The sequence below is a fragment of the Cyanistes caeruleus genome, unplaced genomic scaffold (genome assembly GCF_971803275.1).
Source record: "Cyanistes caeruleus unplaced genomic scaffold, bCyaCae1.hap1.1 HAP1_SCAFFOLD_89, whole genome shotgun sequence".
Classification (NCBI taxonomy): domain Eukaryota; kingdom Metazoa; phylum Chordata; class Aves; order Passeriformes; family Paridae; genus Cyanistes; species Cyanistes caeruleus.
Window position 1 is genome coordinate 734859 of NW_028255894.1, and position 25121 is coordinate 759979.

The following is a 25121-nucleotide window of genomic DNA, read 5'->3' on the forward strand; positions in this document are numbered from 1 at the left end:
GGGACCTTGCAGAGCCCCAGCCATGCTGTTTGCCCCCAGCCTGCCCACGGCCAGCCTGGGGCTGCTCACGGGGGTTTTCTGTGCTGAGCTTTGGCCTGGCCGTGTTCTTGAGAGAGCCTGGGCAAGGAGCCTGGAGCCCCCAGGCCCTGCCCTGAGGCGTCAGCGCTGCCCCAGCAGTGCCCATGGCCTGTCCCTGCTGCAGCCCCGGCACTGCCACCCCCAGGGCTGTGCCCGGCCCCGAGAGCACTCAGGCCCTGCAGCAACACCAGGGCCAGGAGGGCAGCGGGGCAGTGGCACGGGAGCAGCACTGGCAACACCAAGTGCTGCTGCTCCTGGGCACAGCTGCTGTGCCAGCACTGATCTGCCCCCAGCTCTGCACACAGACACTGCTGCTGCAGCTCCAGAGAAGGGAACAAAAGGGGCATCTCTGGAGAAAACTTTGCTGGGAGATCCTTTAGTTCCTTTAAAGCCACCAAGAGCACAGGCCCTCATTGATACAGTGTGTTGCCCTGGGGAAGGTAGAAAGAAACAAAATGAGAAATGGTGCGAACAATGACATTTTATTGAAGACAGTTTTAAAAACCTAAAACAAAGAAAAAGAACCTTCAAAATTAAACCAACCTGCCAGAACTATCAAACATGACTTTTATTACATGTGATTTGGAGAAATTGGACAGCAGTTTAATGTTTTTTTAAACCATCCAGTCATCAGTGTCCACACTACAGCCTTGAGCTCCTGGTTCCTCAGGCTGTAGATGAGGGGGTTCAGGACTGGAGGCACCACTGAGTACAGAACAGACAGTGCCAGATCCAGGGATGGGGAAGAGATGGAGGGAGGCTTCAGGTAGGCAAATGTGCCAGTGCTGAGGAACAGGGAGAGCACAGCCAGGTGAGGGAGGCAGGTGGAAAAGGCTTTGTGCTGTCCCTGCTCAGAGGGGATCCTCAGCACAGCCCTGAAGATCTGCACATAGGAGAAAACAATGAACACAAAACACCACAATAATAAACTGCCAGTAACCACAAGAAACTCAATTTCCCTGAGGTGGGATTTGGAGCAGGACAGTTTGAGGATATGTGGTATTTCACAGAAGAACTGGCCCAGGTCATTGCCCTGGCACAGGGGCAGGGAAAATGTGTTGGCCGTGTGCACGAGAGCATTGAGAAAGCCACTGGCCCAGGCAGCTGCTGCCATGTGGGCACAAGCTCTGCTGCCCAGAAGGGTCTCGTAGTGCAGGGGTTTGCAGATGGACACGTAGCGGTCGTAACACATGATGGTCAGGAGGAAATACTCTGCTGAGATGAAGAACACAAAACAAAAGACCTGTGCAATACATCCTGTGTAGGAGATGTGTCTGGTGTCCCAGAGGGAATTGTGCATGGCTTTGGGCACAGTGGTGCAGATGGAGCCCAGGTCAGTGAGGGCCAGGTTGAGCAGGAAGAAGAACATGGGGCTGTGCAGGTGGTGGCTGCAGGCTACGGCGCTGATGATGAGGCCGTTGCCCAGGAAGGCAGCCAGGGAGATGCCCAGGAAGAGGCAGAAGTGCAGGAGCTGCAGCTGCCACGTGTCTGCCAATGCCAGCAGGAGGAAGTGGCTGATGGAGCTGCTGTTGGACATTTCTTCACTCTGGCCATGGAGTGCTGTTGAAGGAGGAGAAAGTGACAAGTCAGGAGAGACTTTACTGAGCTATAGAAGCCCTTTCTCCCAGCCCTGTCCCTGCTGCTCTGTGCCACCCAATTTTCCTTTTCTCAGAGCCCTTCCTTCAGCCCCGTGCCTGGAGCTCTGCTGGGATCTGGCCCCATTGCTGTGATGAGCAGGGGCTCTGCCCATGGACACCAAGTAGTCAGATCTGCTCTGCAGCAGTGGGGTCATGGGAACAGGGTCAGGGGCCAGTCCTAGGGTTGGACTGCATCAGCCCAAACTGCTCCTGAAGCAGAGGAGCTTGGCAGCATCTCCTGTCCCAGGGCTCAGGAATGGTGATGGCCAAAGGCAGTTTGAGAGGGTTTGGGTGTGCCCAGAGAGATCAGAGAGAAATGTGCAATGCAGGAGCATTGGCTGTAACTCAGTGGAGGGTGAGGGAAGCTGCTCTGTCACTCCATCTGTCCCCAGCTGCCCTTTCTTAGATCAAGGGCAGGCACTGTGTTTCCCTGAAAATCAGCCTGACACAGCTGAGAGCAGAGGGACACACAGCAGAACAAACTGGTTCAGCCTTTCTCAGAGTCTCAGCCCCACTCCTGGCCAAGGACACTCCTGTCCCCAGTGTCCCCTGGACACAGCTCACAGCTTGGGTGGCATCCCAAGGACACACCAAGGGTCCTGTCCATGGCACTGCTGGAGGAGAGTCGGGTCATTCCCAGCCTCCCAGCCTGCCCTGCCCAGAGCTCCTGGGGCAGAGGGAGCTGGGACATCCCATTGCTGTGCCCAGCCTGCACAGGAGGAGCCCAAGGGCTGGGCCTGCCCTTCAGCTGGAGCTGCCATTCCCAGAGAGCTGTCAGCAATGCCAGGAGCACCTGGGCAATGCAAGGAGAGAGAGCCAGGCCCTGAGGAAAAGCCTTTCCTTGCCCAGCCCTGCCCAGCCCCTGCCAGGCAGCAGCAGTGCAGGACAATCACCCTCAGGCATTTCCAATCAGACATTTGCTGTGTCTTGGCATGGGGATCTGTATAAAAGTAATCATGGAATAGTTAGGCTGGGAGAAGACTAAACTTTAAACTAAAATCCCAGCACAGCTTGGTGCCACTTTCCCCCAACTGCCTGCCCAGGGCTCTGCTGCCTGGAGCTGTCCCTGCCAGCAGCTGCTGCCCTGTGCCCAGGGCTGGGCCCTGCCAGCACTGCCCAAACCCAGCCCAGCCCTGGGGGCTCAGCTCTGCCCTGCAGAGCCCTCCCAGCTCAGGGCACTGCCCAGGGGCAGCTCTGGCTCTGCAGGCTCTGATGGCAATGGCAGAGCAACCCTGAGGAGGCTGGAAAAGGACACTGATGCTGCCTGGAAGGGGCCCTGTGATGATTTCTGTCCCTGCCTGGTTAAGATCTGAGAATTTACTTTTTTTAATTTATTGCAACCTGTCATCAGAGGTTGAATAGAGAAATGAAATGAGAGCTGAATATCAATGTGCAATTTCCCATACAGGCAACCCAAAGAGCTAGATTAAAAAAGCACAAACTTCCCTTTTATGCAGCCCCTGATTTGCTGTAGTCCCTGTATAATTTACATGGTGAAATCCATGGGCAGAGGGGCTGAAAACACATTAGGAATCTCCTGTGAACCTACTGATCGCTCAAAGTAACAGTTCAGATACCTCAGGCATTGACAAAATTCACAATACCTTTAATAGTTATCCCTCCTCCCTGCCATTCTGAAATAGTAGTAAACTGAATACAAAGTCTTAGAAAAATGTCCTCATTTTTATCAAAATCCTTGTCTTGGAAATATTCTGTGACTGATCAGAAACCCTCAGCATGTCAGAGCTTCAGGAGCATTCACCTCCCCTACACCAGAAATACTCACAGCTGTACTCACAGAGTCTGTAGGCACTGGCATGTTCCAGCTTGAGGAGATGCCTCCAGGAGCTGCAGCTGCATTGTCCTGCAGCCAGAGGCTTCCTGTGTCAAGGGCTGGCAGGGATTCTGCCCCAGGCACTTCTCAGCCCCTTCCCAGCCCTGACTGATTGAAGCTCTTTGTGCCTCTGGGCTGTGCCCAGGGTGGCTGCAGGCAGTGCCCCAGCCCTGCTGGGCTGGCAGAAGAGCTGCTCAGCAAGAGAAATGTGCTTTTGAAGCTCTTCTTGGTTTCCAGGAGCTGCCTCTGTGCCAGGAGCCCGGCCCAGCTCAGCAGCACAGACACAGCAGCAGGACTTTAATGAGCCTCTTGGGGCTTTGTGCTGAGGCCCTGAACATCAGTCCCTGACAGGGAGGGGAAGAAAGCTCTCAAGAACTCCAAGTCAGAATCCAACTCCAAAGTTTCTTTCACTTTTAATGGGTCCCACTGAGGGACATGACTGAGAAAGTGTCCCCAGGCCCCAGGCAGAGCAGGGAACTGGAGGCACTGATGACAGCTGGGGACAAAGAGAAGCCAAGGCTTGGTGCCCTGGGCCACAGCAGCCAATGCTGTGCCAGCAAGGGCTGTGAGGAGACACCTTGTCCTGAGGCCCTGGGACCTCCTGGCACAGCCCCAGCAAGGCTGGCCACTGTCACCCCCTTGGCCTGCCCTCAGCATCCCCCCTAGCCCACATGCCAGTGGCCTCAGGGATCTGCTGGAAGGAGTCCCTGGGGAGCCTTGCTCAGGAATGGCCCTGGGGGCTCCTTCATGCTCCCAGGGACTGCAGCTTTTTCAAAGGACTTTGGCTTTTGCCTTGGAGTCTCTGAGAGCTTTGTGCAATCCTGGCCTCCAATTATCTGCTGTAATTAGTCCCTTGAGAGCCTTTGTCAGTAACAACACTCAGTGGGGCTCATTAATGCTTCAAGGTACTTCAGGTTCTTAAGGCACTTTCCTTTTTCCTTCCCACCCTGAGTCTCTGAGAAGTTTGTGCAATCATGGCCCCAGTTATCTGCTTTAACGAGTCCCTTGGGAGCTTTGCATTGACACTCAGTGGGGCTCATCAATACTTTGAGATACTCAGGGCTTTTTCAGCTACTTTGGATTTTCCTTTCCACACTGAGTCTCTGGGAGGTTTTTGTGCAATCCTGGCCTCCAGTTCTCTCCTCCAAGGAGTCCATGAGGAGCCTGTGTTGGGGATGGGCCTCAGTGGCACCCATTAATGCCTCAAGAAACTTTGGGTTTTTCCTCTGACTTGGACTCCTGGAAAGGTTTGTGCAATCTCCTCTCAGGCCCTGAGGTTCAAGGGCTCAGCTCCAAATGCACCACGGGGCTCATTAGGATCAAGCAAATCCTAACAAACCATGGCTGTGCCTTGATTTCCCTCTGGTCTGGTGCAGTTCTTAGGAAAGTTTCCTACAACAGTTATGGAGAAACAGTTCAAAGAACTTCTAAGAAATATGTATTCCTATTTTAAAGGGTGTCTTTTATTCCTGTTCTCTTTAGAGCAGAGGTGATTGCAGCATTCAGTGATGGATATTGATCCAGGGTCTCTCCTAAGGAGGTCTGGCCAGGTCAGAGAAGCTGTGCCTTGAGGTCTGACCCAGTGTGGACAACCTTGCTCCACATTCCCCAGCCCCATCCTGTCTCTCCTCACTCCCCTGGGACCTGCTTTGCTCACAGAACTGGCTGCACTCAGGCAAAGAGGGGTTTTCCTTCTTTCATTTTAGCAATCTAAAACTGCTGAGTTTCCCCATGGAAAACAGACACCCTCCTCAAGTGTGTGCCAAGCCCAAGGTGCCACCAAGGAGGTTCCCCTTCCCCAAGGCAGAGCCACACAAGGAATGTTTCAGACACACAGGGAGTTCTACAATAAACGCAGCCCCAGAGTTGGCTGAAGGCAGAATTAGAGCAGCTGCTGAAGGACAGACAAGCTTTGAATTCCTTGCAGCTGAAAGCACCAAGTGGGTTGTTGGGAGGTGTGTGAGTGAGGCAAGAGTGAGGGAAGGGAAATGCAGAGAGCCCTGGGAGTGTTTCTGTGCAGACAGGCTGCTGCAAGGGCAGCGTTGGACTTCTCTGGGGGGAACTGTGAAGGAGGTCGGGGCAGAGTGACCTCCCCAGTGACCTCGAGATGTCACACAGCCACCTGGGATGTCACAGCCCACTCAGTGGTGTCACACAACCTGCCCTGGGATGTCACACCACCATTCTGTGACGTCACATCTCTTCCTCTATGCCACAAAACCACCTTGTGATGTCACATAGCCTCCTGTGATATCACACAGCCACATTTGATGTCACAGCTCACTCTGTGATGTCACAGTCAGCACTGTGATGTCATACAACCTGTCCTGAGATGTCACATGGCTCTTCTGTGATGTCACTGCCCACTTTAGGATTTCATATCGCCACCATGTGGTGTCACAGTCTGCTCTGTGATGTCACAACCCTCCCTGTGATATTCTCTATCTAACCTCTGATGTCATAGTCCTCTCTGTGATGTCACAACCCACTAAGTGATATCACCCAGCCCACATTGTGATGTCATGCAGCCACACTACAATATCACAACCTGCACTGTGATGTCACAGATCTCCTCTATGATGCCGTAGCTGCTCAGTGACCTCACACAACAAACTCTGTCATGTCACAGCCCCATCTGTGACCTCACACAACCCACTCAGAGCTGTCACACAGCCCCTTTCTGACATCACAGCTGCTCTGGGGCTCCAGGACACAGCCACAGAGGTGCCGCTGTGACACAGCCCCCTTTGGCACATCCCACAGCCCCTGCCAGTGCTGAGCCCCTGGCAGCTGTGTCTGGGCCTGCTCTCTGTGTCCCTGAGCTGCCCTGGCAGGGCCCCAGCCCTGCTGGGCTGTGCTCAGGAGCTGCTCCTGGCCAGAGCTGTCTCTCTGCAGCGCTGCCCTTGCCAGGAGCTGCCTCTGGGCCAGGAGCCCGGCCCAGCTCAGCAGCACAGACACAGCACCAGCACTTTCATCACCCTCTCGGGCCTTTGGGGCTCTTGGCATCACACTCAGTCCCTCAGAGTGTGCTCCAGAAACTCCTCAAGAGCTCCAAGTCAGATGGAAACACTGAAGTTTCTTGTAGTTGAAATGAGAGACACGAGTGAGAAAGCGTCCCCAGGTTCCAGGCAGAGCAGAAGACTGGAGGCCCTGATGGCAGCTGGGGACAAGCAAGGGAAAGGTGTCTGTGGTGCTGAGCAAAGCTGGATGTGTTTCAGGAATGGCAAGGGCCAAGGGCTGAGCCCCAGCCCCTGGCAAGGCAGATGCTGTCCCTCCCTCATTGCTCAGGGCTCTTCCCGGGCCACTGGCATGTGGGGATGTGCAATGCCAAGGGCAGCACCATGGGGCGGCCCCTGCCAGGCTGCTGAGCAGGGACAAGGAGGCAATGAGGCCCCAGGGCTGCCAGGGTCACTTGTCCCCTGCTGGCCTCAGGCCCAGGGCCAGCAGCCATGGCCAAAGGGCTGCACAAGTTGCCTCTGGCAGGGCCTTGCAGCTGCTGCCCATCCCTGTGCCCTCTCCAGCCCAGGCTGCCCTGTGGTGTCCATGCCCTGCGCCTCTGTCCCTGCAGGCTGTCGTCATTCCCCGGCTGCCCCACCTCGCTGGCCCCTTCCTTTGCTGACAGCTCTGTGTCCTGCCTGCCTCTGCCTGGCCACACAAAGCCTTGGGCTGCTCCATACTTCTTCTGGGGGATGTGTTGCTCCACAGCCCTGTCCTGGGACACAAATTCCTTTCTCCTGGTGTCCACTCTGGGCCTCCCCAGCTGCACTTGGCATCAATTCTTTCTTTCTCTGGCTGTTTTCCACTATGTCAAAAAGATCCACAGTCTCTGAAACTGCTCCTTAAACACTCTCATGGCTCTCCTCCACTGTCCTCAGTCTCCACCCCATGGAGCACAGAGCTCCTTTGTCCCTATAGAGTGGTCATGTGCCTGAGGCCTCAAAACCCCACCATGGGAGATCTCTGGGCATTCTCCAAGGGGTTTTCAAATGAAAACAGACTGCTTATAGTCTAAGAAAATCACAAGAGGACAAGGCCAACCTAACCCCTCTGTCCTGGCTGCTTTTGTCTTGGAGCAATTCTTAGATCTATGGAATTTGGGATGCCAAATTCTAAATGGTCCCAGGACAAGAAGGCTGGAGCTTTTCCATAGGAAGGAACAGAGCCTCACAGGGGCTGATGCGAGGTGACCACCAGAGGCCAAGGCCAGCCCGAGCTAGCTGGTTTTTTTTGGGAGATACCCTTGGATACAGGAAATGTTTAAGGGAGAGTACCAATTTTGGCAATGGGCACCAAAAAAGATGGATGGTATGCCATTGTTAATCCTGTGGGACAAATTGCATTATGGTTCAATTCCACCTGTTCAGTCTTTTACACTTAAACAAAGTCTGGGACCGGGATTGGAGTGGACAGCCACCCCAGTCTCTTCTCTTAGAAGGAATTTAAAAGTCTAGGCATCTTAGAGGGTTTTGAGGATTCCTGGTGGCTGTTGGGTGTCATTTCTCCACCTCATGACTCAGCAGGAATTTCTCCAATAAAGAAATAAAGCTTTTGCCTGAAGCTCCCACTCTGCCCGTGACAGGAAGCCCTGGGAGTGTCTGTGACATCCCGGCTCTTTGGCAGCCTGGGGACTCCTGGGATGTCACCGTGGATCCCCCGGGAGTGTCTGTGGCAGAGCAGTGCCTTTGCAGCCCAAGGTCCCCTGGGATGTCACCATGGAATTGCTGGGACAGCGTCTGACCACACGGCTCTTCAGCATCCCCAGAAATCCCTGGGAGGTCTCTGTGGAGCCCCTGTCTCTGCCTGTGACATTCCAGCTCTTGAACAGCCTGGAGAACCTTGGAATGTCCCCATGGAGCTCCTCTGAGGGCCAGTAACAAATGTGATCTGTAGTAGGCAACCATCACCAGCCCCATGTAGCGATGGTCTGATTCCATGGCAACTATAACCAGGTGCTCTTGCCATTTTCTATTTCCATGACAATCATCACAGCCCCTGTTGCTATGGTCAGTCCCTTAGCAGCTCCATGGAGACCCCATGCCAGGGGTGGTTACCATGGACACCAGCTCAGGCCTGGAGCCAGAGTCCATTGCCATGGCAACCATTTGCAGTCCCATCCCCAGGCTCATGGGATCCCAGAGCCACAGAATTGGCTGAGTTGGGAGGGAGCCATGGGGATCCTCCAGTCCAACTGCTGGCCCTGCACAGGACACCCCAACAATCCCAGCCTGGGCCTGGCAGCGCTGGCCAAACGCTGCTGGAGCTCAGCCAGCCCTGGAGCTGGGAGCCTTCCCTGGGGAGCCTGTTCAGTGCCCCAGCAGCCTCGCGGGAAAAACCTTTTCCTCACATCCAGCCTAAACCTGCCCGCCTCAGCTCCAGCCGCTCCCTCCACTCCTGTCCCTGGGCACCAGAGGGAAGAGGTTCCCGCAGCCCCCAGCCAGGGACCCGCTCCCAAGGCTGCTGCCATGGCAACCAGGCCTGGCACCAGCTGGGATGCTCGGTTTCCACGAGCTAGGCTTCAGGAATGGCATTCCCCAATTTCCTGCTCCTGCTGAAACCGTGCTGCTGCTCGCTTCCCTCCCACCTCCCATGGAAAGCACAAAAGGCAAAGATCCCAGGCTGGGATAAGAACAATTTACTGGGAACATCAATGAGATAAGAAATGAACAGCAACAGAAACAATTTGTATAACAGAAGGGATAAGACAAATTATTTACAGGGAAAACTAAACCACCACTGATTGTTTCTTTCTGGCCACATATTTCCTGCTGTCTGGAAAGGACACCTTTCTCCTCTGGTGAGAGAGAGGAAGTCTTTTTCCTTGTCCCAAGCAACAACCTTAGATGGGATTAAATATAATGACAGGGCCATGGCCAGACCCTCATGTTCTTTAATCACACATCATGACATTGCCATGGGCAGGAAAAGGTACGGGTGTCTTCCCAGCATGGATCCCAGGGAACATGGATCACCAGGTCTCTTCCCAACGTGGATCCTGCAAGGGCAGATGAAGCTGGACCAGTGAACAAAGTTCTTCCTGCACTTTGGGGCAATCACAGGGTTTCCCTTAGTGGTGCCTCCGTTGGTGTTGGTTCAAGGTAGAGCTCTGGGTGAAGCTCTTCCCACACTGGGGACACTCATAGGGCCTCTCCCCAGTGTGGATACGTTTGTGGGTAATGAGGTTGGATCTGTGGCTGAAGCTCTTCCCACATTCCCCACACTCATAGGGCCTCTCCCCAGTGTGGATGCGCCGGTGCCTGACGAGGGTGGAGTTTTGCTTGAAGCCCTCCCCACAATCAGAGCAGTGGAAAGGCCTCCTATCCGTGTGAATCCGCTGGTGCCTTAGCAGAGTGGAGCTGGCCTGAAACCTCTTCCCACATTCCCCACACTCATAGGGCCTCTCCCCAGTGTGGATGCGCCGGTGAATGGTGAGGGTGGAGTTGTGCTTGAAGCCCTCCCCACAGTCGGGGCAGCGGAAGGGCCTCTCATCCGTGTGAATCCGCTGGTGCACGAGGAGAGTGGAGCTGGTCTGAAACCTCTTCCCACACTCAGGACACTCGTAGGGCCTCTCCCCAGTGTGGATGCGCTGGTGGATGATGAGGTGGGAGCTACAGCTGAAGCCCTTCCCACATTCCCCACACTCGTAGGCCCATTCCCCAGTGTGGATCATCTGGTGGCAGATCAGGCTGTTGCTCTGGCTGAAGCTCTTCCCACACTCCAAGCACTTGTAGCGCTTCTCCCCATCCTGAAGCTGCTCATGGACCACCAGCTCAGAGCCCTGGCTGGACCTCCGGCCACCTTCCCGGCACAGGGTGGGTCTTTCCTTTTCAGAGCACCCTGGGCTGGGTTTGGAGCCCCTCCTCCTGTGGGATCTCTGGGGATTTTTCTCCCTGTTGGATTCCTGAACTGTAGAGCTGCTCAGAACGGCCTTGCGCACGAGGTTGTGCCGCAGGGATTTGTCCTCCCTGGTCTCCATTCTTAGCTCCTTGTCTGGGGGAGGAAGGACAAGAAGAGGATGGGATTTGCCTCCGTGCCAGAGGGAAGGGGAAGGAGATCCCTCCAATGCGTCCCCAGCAGGACGCAGGAGAGAGGGGGAAAGGGGCAGTGACTTCCTCCTCACCTGCCTGGGATTCCTGAGGCATCTTCCTCTTCCTTGCAGCCTTCTCATCCATCCAGCCAAGGTTTGGGATGGGGAAATCCTGGTTCGGGAGAGAACAAGGAATGAGCACGTTGAGTTTGAAGGTCCCTATGTCCAAGTCCCTCTCTAGAAGTCTCCAGGGCATCTGGGGTGTCTTGGATTGAAAGGAAAGGTGTTTGCTAAGGAAAGCAGAAACCCCCATTGAAATTGATAAAAATGTAAGCAACAACCCTCTCCAAATTATTATAATCTTGATATCAAAGTGATCTCAGGTAAGCAATGAAGCAATGATCCCATAGAATTGTGTACATTACCTCTGAAGTTCCCGTGCTGTAGATGGGTCTGGTCTCTCCTCTGGGAATCCAGTGCAGAAAGACTGCCTGTGGTGCTCTGATTCCAAGATTATATCCAGTCAGGAATGCTTGGCTCCTCCCCCTGGGTGGAGCATCTCACAATGGGATGATGTCATTTTATCAGTCCTGCAGTGAGACTCAATGGCCCATTAACAGAAGATATCACCCTGGAGGAAGGATGGGTGGTGGAAGAGATAAAGAACACTGCCCCACCTGGTTTTAACAGCTGGCCCATTAACAGAAGACATCCCCCAGTTATGAGGGATGGGTGATGAAAGAGATAAAGAAAACTGCTCCACTAGTTTTTAACAGATGGTGATAGAATACATACTTTTGGTTACATCTTGCATTGCAACCCAGGACATGGGGTCCATAAAAATTGTACACCACTAAAATTTGGCCCTGAAAATGCTTACCAGAAGTTCCCCATTTCTGTTCTCTCCCTTTTGGTGTTCAGAGTTTCACCCCTGTCCCAGCTTCTGGGGGTCACGCTTGTAATGGCGGTCCCCCATCTACTCGGTCCCAGACCTCTTCAGGCTGCTGGGAGTGCCAGGAATTTGAAAAGTTCCCCCCATTTCCATCTCCCCACTTAGGGATGTTTGGGGTTTTTTGGGTCCCATGGTCCCTGCTCCCCTTATTCCCTAGTTGGGGGTGCATTGGGTCCAAGGAGACACCCTGTCCCTCTCTATTTAATTGAGGGTCCCACAAATCATGGCGCTCCTCCTCTCTGGGATCTCCACTTTGGGGTCCTCGGGGACACAGGGCGCTGCTCCTCCAGGCTGCCTCTGCCAGAAGCTGCCACTGGGAACCCCAAATGTCCCCCCAAAGGGCATTTTTTTCTCAGCTTTGGAATTCTTCATTCTCCAATAATCACCCCCAAAAAACCCAACCCAGGAACCACCCAGGATACCTGGGCCAAGCTCCCTCTCCCTCGTCACCTGTGGGATAGGGGGGTGTTGATCCCATGGATGGGGGGGCTGTGAATTCAGGGAGTGGATCCCAGCTTGACTGGGATATACTGGGCCTGAGATCATACTGGGATAACAAGCACCTAACTGGGATTACTAGGACTGTCTGGGAATGGCTATGGACATGCTGAGAGCAGCTGGGATATACTGGGAGTGTCTGTGATCATACTGGGGATGACTGAAAACACACTGGGAACAATGGGAACCATGCTGGGGACAACTGGGAACAACTGGGAGTGACAGGGTCTACACTGGGGGCAACTCCAGCTGGGCATGATTGGGACCATGATGGGAGCAGCTGGGATCATCTGGGGAGCAACTGGAACTATACTGGGGCCAACTGGGTGCAACTGGAATCACACTGGGAGGAACAGGGAGCAACTGGAACCATCCTGAGGGTAACTGGCATCCTACTGGGATCACAGTGGGAGCAGTTGGGCCATGCTGGGCAATACTGGGACCATACTGGCAGCAACTGGGACTGCACTCAGGGTGACTGGGAGTGGCTGGGAGCAACTGGGATCAGGCTGGAAACACCTGCGGAGTGATTAAGAGCAACTAGGATATACTGGGAGAGACTGAAACCACAGTGCAGGTAAATGGGAACAACTGGAACCATGCTGGATAATCCTGGAAGCAGCTGTGCCCATGCTGGGTCATACTGGGATCCTACTGGAACTAGCTGGGATCATACTGGGAGTGACTGCAAAGGGGCTGGCTGGGACTGGAACCATGCTGGAGGTGACTGGGAGCAACTGGGCCCATCCTGGGAGTGACAGGGAGTCACTTTGGCCATGACTGGAATCATACTGGGAGGGCCTGGGTGTGACTGGAACAATACTGGGGGTGACTGGGTGCAACAGCTCATTCTGGGAGGGACTGAGATTGTAGTGGGAGTGACTGTGATCATCCTGGAAGTGTTTTTCTGTAGATCTTACATGTTTCTGGTCTCTTTTTATTCTCCTTATTATCCTATGTACCTGAAATATTTTTGGATATCTTAATGTTACCCAAAATCTTAAGGGCTAATGGTTTTCAGGTTAAATTAGCTAAGTTTGCAAAGTTAATGCTGTGGTAAGAGTTTTATCTTCAACTGGATTTTGTATTAAACCCTTTGCCAAAGTTCCTTGATTGTCTATATTTTGCCAGTTAAATTTTGTGTCATTTTGACCTCTTAGCTCAGTTGTTAGAGTATGGTGCCAGTATCACCGAGGTTGTGGGTTTGATCCTTGTGGGGCCATTCGCTTAAGAGCTGGACTTGATGGTCCTTGTGGGTCCCTTCCTACCAAGAATATTCTTTGCATCTGTCCATGTTGAGAAGATCTGGTTGGTGTTTCTCCTGTGCACTAAACTCAAGCACAGGAACCTTTGGTTACCACCAGCATTGAAGTGTTCTGGGGTGTTACAGCCCTGCAGGCTCACAGTGACCTCTTGTTTCCATAAGGCCCCAGAGTGTCCCAGTGGCCCTGTGGTTCCATGGGCCAAACAGAGCCACAATGATCCCCTTGGTTCCACAACTTCCCATGGTGTCACAGTGGCCCCTTGTTTCCATAATGATCTGGAGTGTCACACAGGTTTATGGCATTTGTCCTTGCTGCCCCTCACATCCCACTGCCCCACAAAGAGCCCCGAGCCACCCGTGAGGGACAGGCCCTGCTGGGCCAGGCCTGGGCTCAGGGCTTGGCCTTTCTGCTTCCTCCAACCCAGCCAGGGCTGGCTCAGCATTGCAGTTCCCTGCTCAGAGCCTTTGGCTCTCGGCAATCCTGGCCTCCAGGATCTGCTCTCACCAGTCCCTGGGGAGCCTTCGGCAGTCCCTGTCCACAGTGGGGCTGATTGAAGCTCCAATGGACTTGGAGTTTTGCTTCTGACTCCTTGAGCAGCTTCTTCAGCCTGAAGGAGGGACATAGGAGGATCAGGGAAAGGAGAAGGAAGCACAAGGTCAAGCACTCCCTGAATTCACAGCTCTTCACCTGTGGGATCATCACCTCCCATCCCACAGGTGACCGGGGAGGGAGAGCTCAGCCCAGATATCCCGGGGGATCCTTCTTGGGTTGTGTTTTTTAGGGGGGGATGTTTGGAGAATGAAGAACCCCAAAGATGAGTGGAAAATGCTCCTTGGAGGGATACTGGGGGGTGCCAGCATCCCTACGTGGGGAGATGGAAACAGGGGGAACTTTTTTGATTCCTGGCACGCCCAGCAGCCTGAAGAGCTCAAGGACCGAGCAGACAGGGGACCCAAAGTACAAGTATGACCCCCGGCAGCTGGGACAGGGAGGAACCCCTGAACACCAAAGGAGTGAGACCAGAGACGAGGAACTCATGGAAGGCATTTTCAGGGCTGCATCTTGGTTTTTGGGGGGTTCATATGGACTCCATGTCCTGGGTTGCAATGCAAGATGTAACCAAAAGCATGTTTTCTATCACCATTTGTTAAAAACTGGTACAGCAGTTTCCATTATCTTCTCCATGACCCATCCCTCATAACTGGGGGATATCTTCTGTTAATGGGCCAGCTGTTAAAACCAGGTGGGGCAGTGTTCTTTATCTCTTCCACCACCCATCCTTCCTCCAGGGGGATATCTTCTGTTAATGGGCCATTGAGTCTCACTGCAGGACTGATAAAATGACATCATCCCATTGTGAGATGCTCCACCCAGGGGGAGGAGCCAAGCATTCCTGCATGGATATAATCTGGGAATCAGAACACCAGAGGCAGTCTTTCTCCACTGGATTCTCAGAGGAGAGACCAGACCCATCTACAGCACCGGAACTTCAGAGGTAAGCTACAATCTTCTATGGGATCATTGCTTCAACAGAACCACATCAGTCACTCCAGGAGGACTGCAGCCACCATTTAATCAGACTGCTACCAGCATGCTAACCAACAGGGTGTCAGGTTGTATTCTGACTCTGTTGGTGGGTTGTTTATTTGTTGTTGGGTTTTTTTTGTACTGCTGCATTTCCATTTTCCTTTCTTTAGAAAAAAAATATTGTTCCTATTCCCAGATCATTACCTGAGAGCACTTTGATTTCAAGATTATAATAATTCGGAGGGGATGGGATGTTTACATTTTTATCATTTTAAATGGAGGTTTCTGCCTTCCTTGGCAAACACCTTTCCTTTCAAACCAAGGCACCGCAGATGCCCTGATGACTTCTAAATATGGACTTGGTAAGAAGTACCATCAGAGTCCATGTGCTCATGTGTTGTTTTCTCCTAAACCAGGATTTTCCAATCCCAAACTTTGGCTGGATGGAGAAGGAGGCTGTGAGGAAGAGGAAGATGTCCCAGGACACCCAGGCAGGTGAGGAGGAAGTCAGTGCCCCTTTCCCCCTCTCTCCTGCTCCATCTCCCAGCCCAGCATGGCCCCCGGCTGCAGGACAACCCCGCTGCCGACGCCGTCCTGCCGGGGACGCACTGGGGGGATCTCCTTCCCCTTCCCTCTGGCACGGAGGCAAATCCCATCCTCTCCTTGTCCTTCCTCCCCCAGACAAGGAGCTGAGGATGGAGACCAGGGAGGACAAATCCCCGCAGCAGAACCTCGTGAAAGAGGCCATTGTGAGCAGCTCCACAGTGCAGGAATCCCACAGGGAGGAAAATCCCCAGAGATCCCACAGGAGGAGGGGCTCCAAACCCATCCCAGGGTGCTCTGAGGAGGAAAGACCCACCCTGTGCCGGGAAGGCGGCCGGAGATCCAGCCGGGGCTCTGAGCTGGTGGTCCATGAGCAGCTTCAGGATGGGGAGAAGCGCTACAAGTGCTTGGAGTGTGGGAAGAGCTTCAGCCACAGCAACAGCCTGATCCGCCACCAGATGATCCACACTGGGGAATGGGCCTACGAGTGTGGGGAATGTGGGAAGGGCTTCAGTTTCAAGTCCCAACTTGTCATCCACCAGCGCATCCACACTGGGGAGAGGCCCTACGAGTGTCCCGAGTGTGGGAAGAGGTTTCAGACCAGCTCCAATCTCCTCCTGCACCAGCGGATTCACACGGATGAGAGGCCCTTCCGCTGCCCTGACTGTGGGGAGAGCTTCAAGCGAAACTCCCACCTCATCACCCACCAGCGCATCCACACTGGGGAGAGGCCCTACAAGTGTGGGGAATGTGGGAAGAGCTTCATCCACAGATCCAACCTCAATACCCACAAACATATCCACACTGGGGAGAGGCCTTACAAGTGTACCCAGTGTGGGAAGAGCTTCTCAGACAGGTCTAACTTTGGCAGACACCAACGGAGGCACCGGTAAGGGAAGCCCTGCAAGTGCCTCAAAATACAGGAAGAACTTTGTTCACTGGTCCAGCTTCATCTGCCCTTGCAGGATCCACGTTGGGAAGAGACCTGGTGATCCATGTTCCCTGGGATCCATGCTGGGAAGACACCTGTACCTTTTCCTGCCCATGGCAATGTCATGATGTGGGATCAAAGAATGTGAGACTGTGATCATGGTCCATTATATTCAATCCCATCTCAGGTCATTGCCAGGGGCAGGAAAAGGACTCTCTCTCTCTCACCAGAGTAGAAGGGTGTCCTTTCTTGGCAGGAGGAAATACGTGGCCAGGAAGAGTCAGTCGGTGGTGTTTTAGTTTTCCCTGTGAATAGTTTGTCTTATCCTTTCTGTTACCAAAATTGTTTCTGTTCCTGTTTTTGCCTTATCTCGTTCCTGTTCTCAATAAATTGTTCTTATCCCAGCCTGGGATCTTTGTCTTTTGTGCTTTCCATGGGAGGTGGGAGGGAAGTGAGCAGCAGCACGGTTTCAGCAGGAGCAGGAAATTGGGGAATGCCATTCCTGAAGCCTAGCTCGTGGAAACCGAGCATCCCAGCTGGTGCCAGGCCTGGTTGCCATGGCAGCAGCCTTGGGAGCGGGTCCCTGGCTGGGGGCTGCGGGAACCTCTTCCCTCTGGTGCCCAGGGACAGGAGTGGAGGGAGCGGCTGGAGCTGAGGCGGGCAGGTTTAGGCTGGATGTGAGGAAAAGGTTTTTCCCGCGAGGCTGCTGGGGCACTGAACAGGCTCCCCAGGGAAGGCTCCCAGCTCCAGGGCTGGCTGAGCTCCAGCAGCGTTTGGCCAGCGCTGCCAGGCCCAGGCTGGGATTGTTGGGGTGTCCTGTGCAGGGCCAGCAGTTGGACTGGAGGATCCCCATGGCTCCCTCCCAACTCAGCCAATTCTGTGGCTCTGGGATCCCATGAGCCTGGGGATGGGACTGCAAATGGTTGCCATGGCAATGGGCTCTGGCTCCAGGCCTGAGCTGGTGTCCATGGCAACCACCCCTGGCATGGGGTCTCCATGGAGCTGACAAGGGACTGATCTTAGCAACAGGGGCTGTGATGGTTACCATGGAAACAGACCATAACAATGGGTCAGATGTTGCCATGGGAACAGACCATAACAACAGGGAGACAGCTCTGGCCAGGAGCAGCTCCTGAGCACAGCCCAGCAGGGCTGGGGCCCTGCCAGGGCAGCTCAGGGACACAGAGAGCAGGCCCAGACAGAGCTGCCAGGGGCTCAGCACTGGCAGGGGCTGTGGGATGTGCCAGAGGGGGCTGTGTCCCAGCAGCACCTCTGTGGCTGTGTCCTGGAGCCCCAGAGCAGCTGTGATGTCAGAAAGGGGCTGTGTGACAGCTCCGAGTGGGCTGTGTGAGGTCACAGCTGGGGCTGTGACATGACAGAGTTTGTTGTGTGAGGTCTCTGAGCAGCTACGGTATCATAGAGGAGATCTGTGGCATCACAGTGCAGGTTGTGACATTGTAGTGTGGCTGCATGACATCACAGTGTGGCCTGGGTGATATCACTTAGTGGGTTGTGACATCACAGAGAGGACTATGACACCAGAGGTTAGATAGAGAATATCACAGAGAGGGTTGTGACATCACTGAGCAGACTGTGACACCACATGGTGGTGATATGAAATCCTAAAGTGGGCTGTGACATCATAGAAGAGCCATGTGACATCTCAGGACAGGTTGTATGACATCACAGTGCTGACTGTGACATCACAGAGTGAGCTATGACATCAAATGTGGCTGTGTGATATCACAGGAGGCTATGTGACATCACAAGGTGTTTTTGTGGCATATAGGAAGAGATGTGACATCACAGAATGGTGGTGTGACATCCCAGGGCAGGTTGTGTGACACCACTGAGTGGGCTGTGGCATCCCAGGTGGCTGTGTGACATCTCGAGGTCACTGGGGAGGTCACTCTACCCCTACCTCCATCACAGTTCCCCCCAGAGAAGGCAAATGCTGCCCTTGCAGCAGCCTGTCTGCACAGAAACACTTCCAGGGCTCTCTGCATTTCCCTTCCCTCACTCTTGCCTCACTCACACACCTCCCAACAACCCACTTGGTGCTTTCAGCTGCAAGGTCTTCAGAGCTTGTATGTCCTTCAGCAGCTGCTCTAATTCTGCCTTCAGCTAACTCTGGGGTTGTGTTCATTGTAGAACTCCCTGTGTGTCTGAAACATTCCTTGTGTGGTTCTGCCTTGGGGAAGGGGAACCTCCTTGGTGGCACCTTGGCCTTGGCACACACTTGAGGAGGGTGTCTGTTTTCCATGGGGAAACTCAGCAGTTTTAGATTGCTAAAATCAAAGAAGGAAAACCCCTCTTTGCCTGAGTGCAGCCAGTTCTGTGAGCAAAGCAGGTCCCAGGGGAGGGAGGAGAGACAGGATGGGGCTGGGGAATGTGGAGCAAGGTTGTCCCCACTGGGTCAGACCTCAAGGCACAGCTTCTCTGACCTGGCCACACCTCCTTAGGAGAGACCCTGGATCAATATCCATCACTGAATGCTGCAATCATCTCTGCTCTAAAGAGAACAGGAATAAAAGACACCCTTTGAAACAGGAATACATATTTCTTAGAAGTTCTTCAAGCTATTTCTCCAGAACTATTGTAGGAAACTTTCCTGAGAACTGCACCAGACCAGAGGGAAATCAAGGCACAGCCATGGTTTGTTAGGATTTGCTTGATCCTAATGAGCCCCATGGTGCATTTGGAGCTGAGCCCTTCAACTTCAGGACCTGAGAGGAGACTGCACAAACCTTTCCAGGAGCCCAAGTCAGAGGAAAAACCCAAAGTGTCTCCAGGCATTAATGGGTGCCACTGAGGTCCATCCCCAACACAGGCTCCTCATGGACTCCTTGGAGGAGAGAACTGGAGGCCAGGATTGCACAAAAACCTCCCAGAGACTCAGTGTGGAAAGGAAAATCCAAAGTAGCTGAAAAAGCCCTGAGTATCTCAAAGTATTGATGAGCCCCACTGAGTGTCAATGCAAAGCTCCCAAGGGACTCGTTAAAGCAGATAATTGGGGCCATGATTGCACAAACTTCTCAGAGACTCAGGGTGGGAAGGAAAAAGGAAAGTGCCTTAAGAACCTGAAGTACCTTGAAGCATTAATGAGCCCCACTGAGTGTTGTTACTGACAAAGGCTCTCAAGGGACTAATTACAGCAGATAATTGGAGGCCAGGATTGCACAAAGCTCTCAGAGACTCCAAGGCAAAAGCCAAAGTCCTTTGAAAAAGCTGCAGTCCCTGGGAGCATGAAGGAGCCCCCAGGGCCATTCCTGAGCAAGGCTCCCCAGGGACTCCTTCCAGCAGATCCCTGAGGCCACTAGCATGTGGGCTAGGGGGGATGCTGAGGGCAGGCCAAGGGGGTGACAGTGGCCAGCCTTGCTGGGGCTGTGCCAGGAGGCCCCAGGGCCTCAGGACAAGGTGTCTCCTCACAGCCCTTGCTGGCACAGCTTTGGCTGCTGTGGCCCAGGGCACCAAGCCTTGGCTTCTCTTTGTCCCCAGCTGTCATCAGTGCCTCCAGTTCCCTGCTCTGCCTGGGGCCTGGGGACACTTTCTCAGTCATGTCCCTCAGTGGGACCCATTAAAAGGAAAAGAAACTTTGGAGTTGGATTCTGACTTGGAGTTCTTGAGAGCTTTCTTCCCCTCCCTGTCAGGGACTGATGTTCAGGGCCTCAGCACAAAGCCCCAAGGGGCTCATTAAAGTCCTGCTGCTGTGTCTGTGCTGCTGAGCTGGGCCGGGCTCCTGGCACAGAGGCAGCTCCTGGAAACCAAGAAGAGCTTCAAAAGCACATTTCTCTTGCTGAGCAGCTCTTCTGCCAGCCCAGCAGGGCTGGGGCACTGCCTGCAGCCACCCTGGGCACAGCCCAGAGGCACAGAGAGCTTCAATCAGTCAGGGCTGGGAAGGGGCTGAGAAGTGCCTGGGGCAGAATCCCTGCCAGCCCTTGGCACAGGAAGCCTCTGGCTGCAGGACAATGCAGCTGCAGCTCCTGGAGGCATCTCCTAAAGCTGGAACATGCCAGTGCCTACAGACTCTGTGAGTACATTCTCTGCCTGTCCCTTGTGCAGAGCAGCCAGGGGTGCCCAGGGCTGTCCTGCAGAGCAGGGTCCTGCAGCCCAGGGCGCTGTGCTGGGGCAGGGACTCTGCTGCCTGCCAGGGACAGCTCTCAGCCGGCCCGGGGAGCTGCTCCCAGCGCTGGGGAGAAGCTGTGGGGTGAAGGAGCCACCCTGAGCAGGGCAGGGGCTGCTGCTGAGAGGGGCTGTGTGGGGCAGGGCTGCTCCCAGCTCCAGTCCAGCCTGGACACAGCTCCAGAGGACACTTCCCAAAAGAAGGTGAGCCTGGGATTGCTGTAAAGATCAGGAGCTTTCCTGAGACTGTGTTCAATTTCTCTCTTTAAGCAGGGTGGGAAAGTTGAGATGATAGCAAAAAGATTTTTGCTTTTTATGCATTTTTAATATATTTTTAGATCTGTAAACTATTATTATGTAATTATTAAATTTTAATTCTTAATTAACTCTATTAAACTATTATTATATACTATACTATACTATACTATACTATACTATTATATTATATTATATTATATTACATTTATATTATAATTAAGGACAACTATTATCCTTAATTAACTCTAATATATTTCCTAACCTTTCTCTTAGATTTTAGAAAAATAATCTGATCTTCTAAATAGATTTCTGCAATACTGTATTGTCTTATCATCAGGGAGAGGAGCTACAAGAAGAACTTTTTGTTTTGTAACCAGAATGTGAGCAGTCATAACAAAAAGTGGGGCATAGAAACCCTTCGACCTACTCCAATGGGTTGACTCAGGGGTGTGTAACTGGGGCAGCTGAATCTCCTATTGAATGTTTCTGTTAAATATCCTAATTAATCAACCTTAATAAATTGTTGAAATAAGGGCCCGGGTGCACCCTATCCCCACTGGGATACATGGAAGTTTCCAATAAAGGTCTGGTTTTTACTTTACTGTTCTAACACTGTTGCAAAGGTTTGGGGTTTTTTTCTCTTTTGATTATAGACAATGAAGGGGATGAGAGAAGCAGAAGAGGAATTGTAATCCCAGAATCACAGAACATTCTGAGTTGAAAGTGACACACCAGGAACAGCAAAGTAATGTTTGAACATGTACAGAGATGACAGAATTGTAAGTTTGGGTGCTCAGTCTCTCTGCTGGGAGCCTCCTAAACAGCCTAAATGCACTGCTCTGATATTGTCATTGGTATCTGGGGCTCTCAGGGAGGCTCTGGCATCTGCAGCAGCTGAGTCAGGCCCTGCCCTTGGGATTGCTGCCAGGCAGGTGTGTCCATGGGAATGGGGTGTCCCAGCTTCCCTGTGACCTGTGGGGCTGTGAGAAAAGCAGTCCATGGCAAAGGGGAATGAGCTGAGCCCCCTCCCTGAGATCCCATCATGGGCACACCTGGGGATCTCCTTGCTGTGTCCTTCCAAGCTCTGAGCTGCCCTCCTGGCTGCAAATCTGTGCCAGAGCCTCTCAGAGTTCCCTGAATGTCCCACGGGGAAGGGCAGAGATGCCACAGCTGAGGAAATGCTGTTGGCTCTGCCAAGGGAGCCGTGAGTGTCCTTGGCAGAGGGGGGTGCTGAGACCTTGCCCAGAGACCTTTAGAGAGGGTGAGACATTCAGGGATCCCTCTGCTCTGGGCAGGGCCTGGTTTATGCCAGGGTGACACAGGAGTGTGATTGTGCTCTGATTCCAGCCAAAGGTGCAAACCCAGGGCAGTTGGGAACAAGCCCATCCAGCCCCTCACCTTCCCTAAGCCACAGGGAATCCTTTGCCTCTCACATCTCTCGGTGGCAAACTCTGAGTGCAGCAGAAATGCTGGGGATTTCTGACCTCAGAGAACCAGGAATGATGTGTGCGTAGGAAAATAATTCCTAAAACCAAATCCTGCCATACATTAGAAGTGTGGTGCAGATGGCAACAAGCCCTTCTGCATTAGGAGTGATTCTTCTGACAAATCCTGAATTTCCAGCCTTGTCCCTCTCCTGCATGGCCAGAAACCCAGGGCAGCAGGGCAGGGATGGCTCCTGGAGAGCCCCAGGCACAGGCCTGGCTGCTCCTGGCACACTCAGACAGCACAGCTGGAGCTCAGGCAGGGACCTGGGTGAAGTTTTCACAGAGCAGGAACAAGGCTGGGTGACTCCCAGCCTCTCCTGATTTGTCACTACTACTTTTCTTCATGAACAGGTCCCCACGTGCAGCCACAGCAAATGTCCAACAGCAGCTCCATCAGCCACTTCCTCCTGCTGGCATTGGCAGACACGCGGCAGCTGCAGCTCCTGCACTTCTGCCTCTTCCTGGGCATCTCCCTGGCTGCCCTCCTGGGCAACGGCCTCATCATCAGCGCCGTAGCCTGCAGCCACCACCTGCACAGCCCCATGTTCTTCTTCCTGCTCAACCTGGCCCTCACTGACCTGGGCTCCGTCTGCACCACTGTGCCCAAAGCCATGCACAATTCCCTCTGGGACACCAGACACATCTCCTACACAGGATGTGTTGCACAGGTTTTTCTGATTATCTTCTTCCTTGGATCAGAGCTTGCCCTGCTGACCATCATGTGCTACGACCGCTACGTGTCCATCTGCAAACCCCTGCACTATGGGACCCTCCTGGGCAGCAGAGCTTGTGCCCACATGGCAGCAGCTGCCTGGGCCAGTGGCTTTCTCAATGCTCTCATGCACACAGCCAATACATTTTCCCTGCCCCTGTGCCATGGCAATGCCCTGGGCCAGTTCTTCTGTGAAATCCCTCAGATCCTCAAGCTCTCCTGCTCCAATTCCTACACTAGAGAACTTGGGCTCATTGCAGTCAGTGCCTGTTTGGTATTTGGCTGTTTTGTGTTCATTGTTTTCTCCTATGTGCAGATCTTCAGGGCTGTGCTGAGGATCCCCTCTGAGCAGGGACGGCACAAAGCCTTTTCCACCTGCCTCCCTCACCTGGCTGTGGTCTCTCTGTTCATCAGCACTGGTACATTTGCTCATCTGAAGCCCCCCTCCATCTCCTCCCCATCCCTGGATCTGGCACTGTCAGTTCTGTACTCAGTGGTGCCTTCAGCCCTGAACCCCCTCATCTACAGCCTGAGGAACCAGGAGCTCAGGGCTGCAGTGTGGACACTGATGACTGGATGGTTTCAGAAACATTAAACTGCTGGAACATTTCTGCAAATCACTTATAATAAAAATCAACTTTGATACTTCCTGTTGGTTTAATTTTGGAGGTATTCTGTGTTTTCCTTTTTTAATCCTGTCCACAATGAAATGTCATTGTTTGTGCCATTTCTCATTTTGTTTCTCTCCACCATCCCTGTGGCCAAAGACTGTGTCAATGAGGGGCTGTGCTCTTGGTGGCTTTCAATGAACGAGAGGATCTCCCAGCAAAGTTTTCTCCAGAGATGCCCCTTTTGTTCCCTTCTCTGGAGCTGCAGCAGCAGTGTCTGTGTGCAGAGCTGGGGGCAGATCAGTGCTGGCACAGCAGCTGTGCCCAGGAGCAGCAGCACTTGGTGTTGCCAGTGCTGCTCCCGTGCCACTGCCCCGCTGCCCTCCTGGCCCTGGTGTTGCTGCAGGGCCTGAGTGCTCTCGGGGCCGGGCACAGCCCTGGGGGTGGCAGTGCCGGGGCTGCAGCAGGGACAGGCCATGGGCACTGCTGGGGCAGCGCTGACGCCTCAGGGCAGGGCCTGGGGGCTCCAGGCTCCTTGCCCAGGCTCTCTCAAGAACACGGCCAGGCCAAAGCTCAGCACAGAAAACCCCCGTGAGCAGCCCCAGGCTGGCTGTGGGCAGGCTGGGGGCAAACAGCATGGCTGGGGCTCTGCAAGGTCCCTGGGGGAGACGGGAAGGAGCAGCAGAGCAGGGGCTGATCCATCCCCACTGCGCTGGACACCCCAGGGCAGCGTCCCAGAGCGTCCTCATGGAGCTGCCAACAACATCCCCCCTGTGCAGCCCTGGCCTCTCCCCCAGCTCAGAGAGGTGCCGCATCCTTGCAGGCACAGACACGGCAGCACTGGCTCAGGAGCCCCTGTTTGCACTGCCCAGAGCAGGCGTCAGCACCCCCATGGTGCTGCTGTGGGGAGATGAACCTGAGGGAGCACAAATGCCATCAGCCCCTGGGGCCAGGAAGGGCTGGGGGACGGGAGGGAAACCACTCAGGTTTGTCGTGGCCTCTGGAGTCACACAGAAAGTTGTTCCCATGAGCTGTGAGTTTCCTGTGCCACTGCAGACGTTGTTGCTCAGGACCAGGAAATCCCAACCCTCTGAATCGCACCTGGGATAGGGATTAGTGGAACTGCTGGAATGACAAGGACTGGAATGCTGGTGGAAAAGCCTGCACTAATTTAATTAACCCAATTTCCTGATGGAAAATAATACAGGAATTTCCTTTCTGGAATTGGAAAAGCAAAGAAACGTTTTTTTAGGAGGTGTCATAGGCACTCCCAGACTGGGGGTCTCCCTAACCCATCCTTTCTGGATTGAGGAATGGAAGTTCCTGGGATGAGCCAGGATTAACAAACCTCTCCCTCAGGTGTGTGTTCCAGGATTTTCCCAGGTTTTCCCAGCTCAGGTGAGTCATGTGCAGCATTCCAAAGGGATGGAGCTGTTAAGTGGGAAATCTATGATTTTCCCAGATGTTTTCCCATTTTTTCCCAGCCCAGGTGAGTCATGTGCAGCATTCCAAAAGGATTTGTTAAAACCAGGAAGGATTTTGTTCCCCGTGGGTATAAAACTGTCTCCAAAACCCTCCCAGAAAGGCCAAATCCCGATTTTAGCATCTTTTTCCACCTCCACTGGGTGAACCAAAACTGCTGGGT

At 53.5% G+C, this 25121-nt stretch overlaps 2 protein-coding genes across 2 annotated transcripts in view; one reads left to right on the forward strand and one right to left on the reverse strand.

Moving 5' to 3' along the window:
- The window catches only part of LOC147646624 (uncharacterized), a 53860-nt gene extending 43142 nt beyond the window's left edge, over positions 1-10718 (reverse strand). The window contains exons 1-2 of the mRNA XM_086873160.1: positions 10667-10718; positions 9673-10536 (exon numbers count right to left, since the gene is read on the reverse strand). Coding sequence (XP_086729286.1) covers positions 9673-10536; positions 10667-10718 — 916 coding nt within the window. The remainder of the gene's footprint in view (positions 1-9672; positions 10537-10666) is intronic.
- Positions 10719-19496: 8778 nt separating this feature from the next.
- On the forward strand, positions 19497-23534 carry LOC147646627 (olfactory receptor 14J1-like). The gene is made up of 3 exons (XM_086873168.1): positions 19497-20319; positions 21323-21448; positions 22508-23534. Exon 3 carries the CDS (start codon positions 22531-22533, stop codon positions 23461-23463), a length of 933 nt encoding a protein of 310 aa, XP_086729294.1. The 5' UTR covers positions 19497-20319; positions 21323-21448; positions 22508-22530; the 3' UTR covers positions 23464-23534.
- Positions 23535-25121: the final 1587 nt, after the last annotated feature.

Coding starts and splice junctions, on each gene's coding strand:
- LOC147646627 (XM_086873168.1), top strand. CDS start 22,531: ATGTCCAACAGCAGCTCCATCAGCCACTTCCTCCTGCTGGCATTGGCA.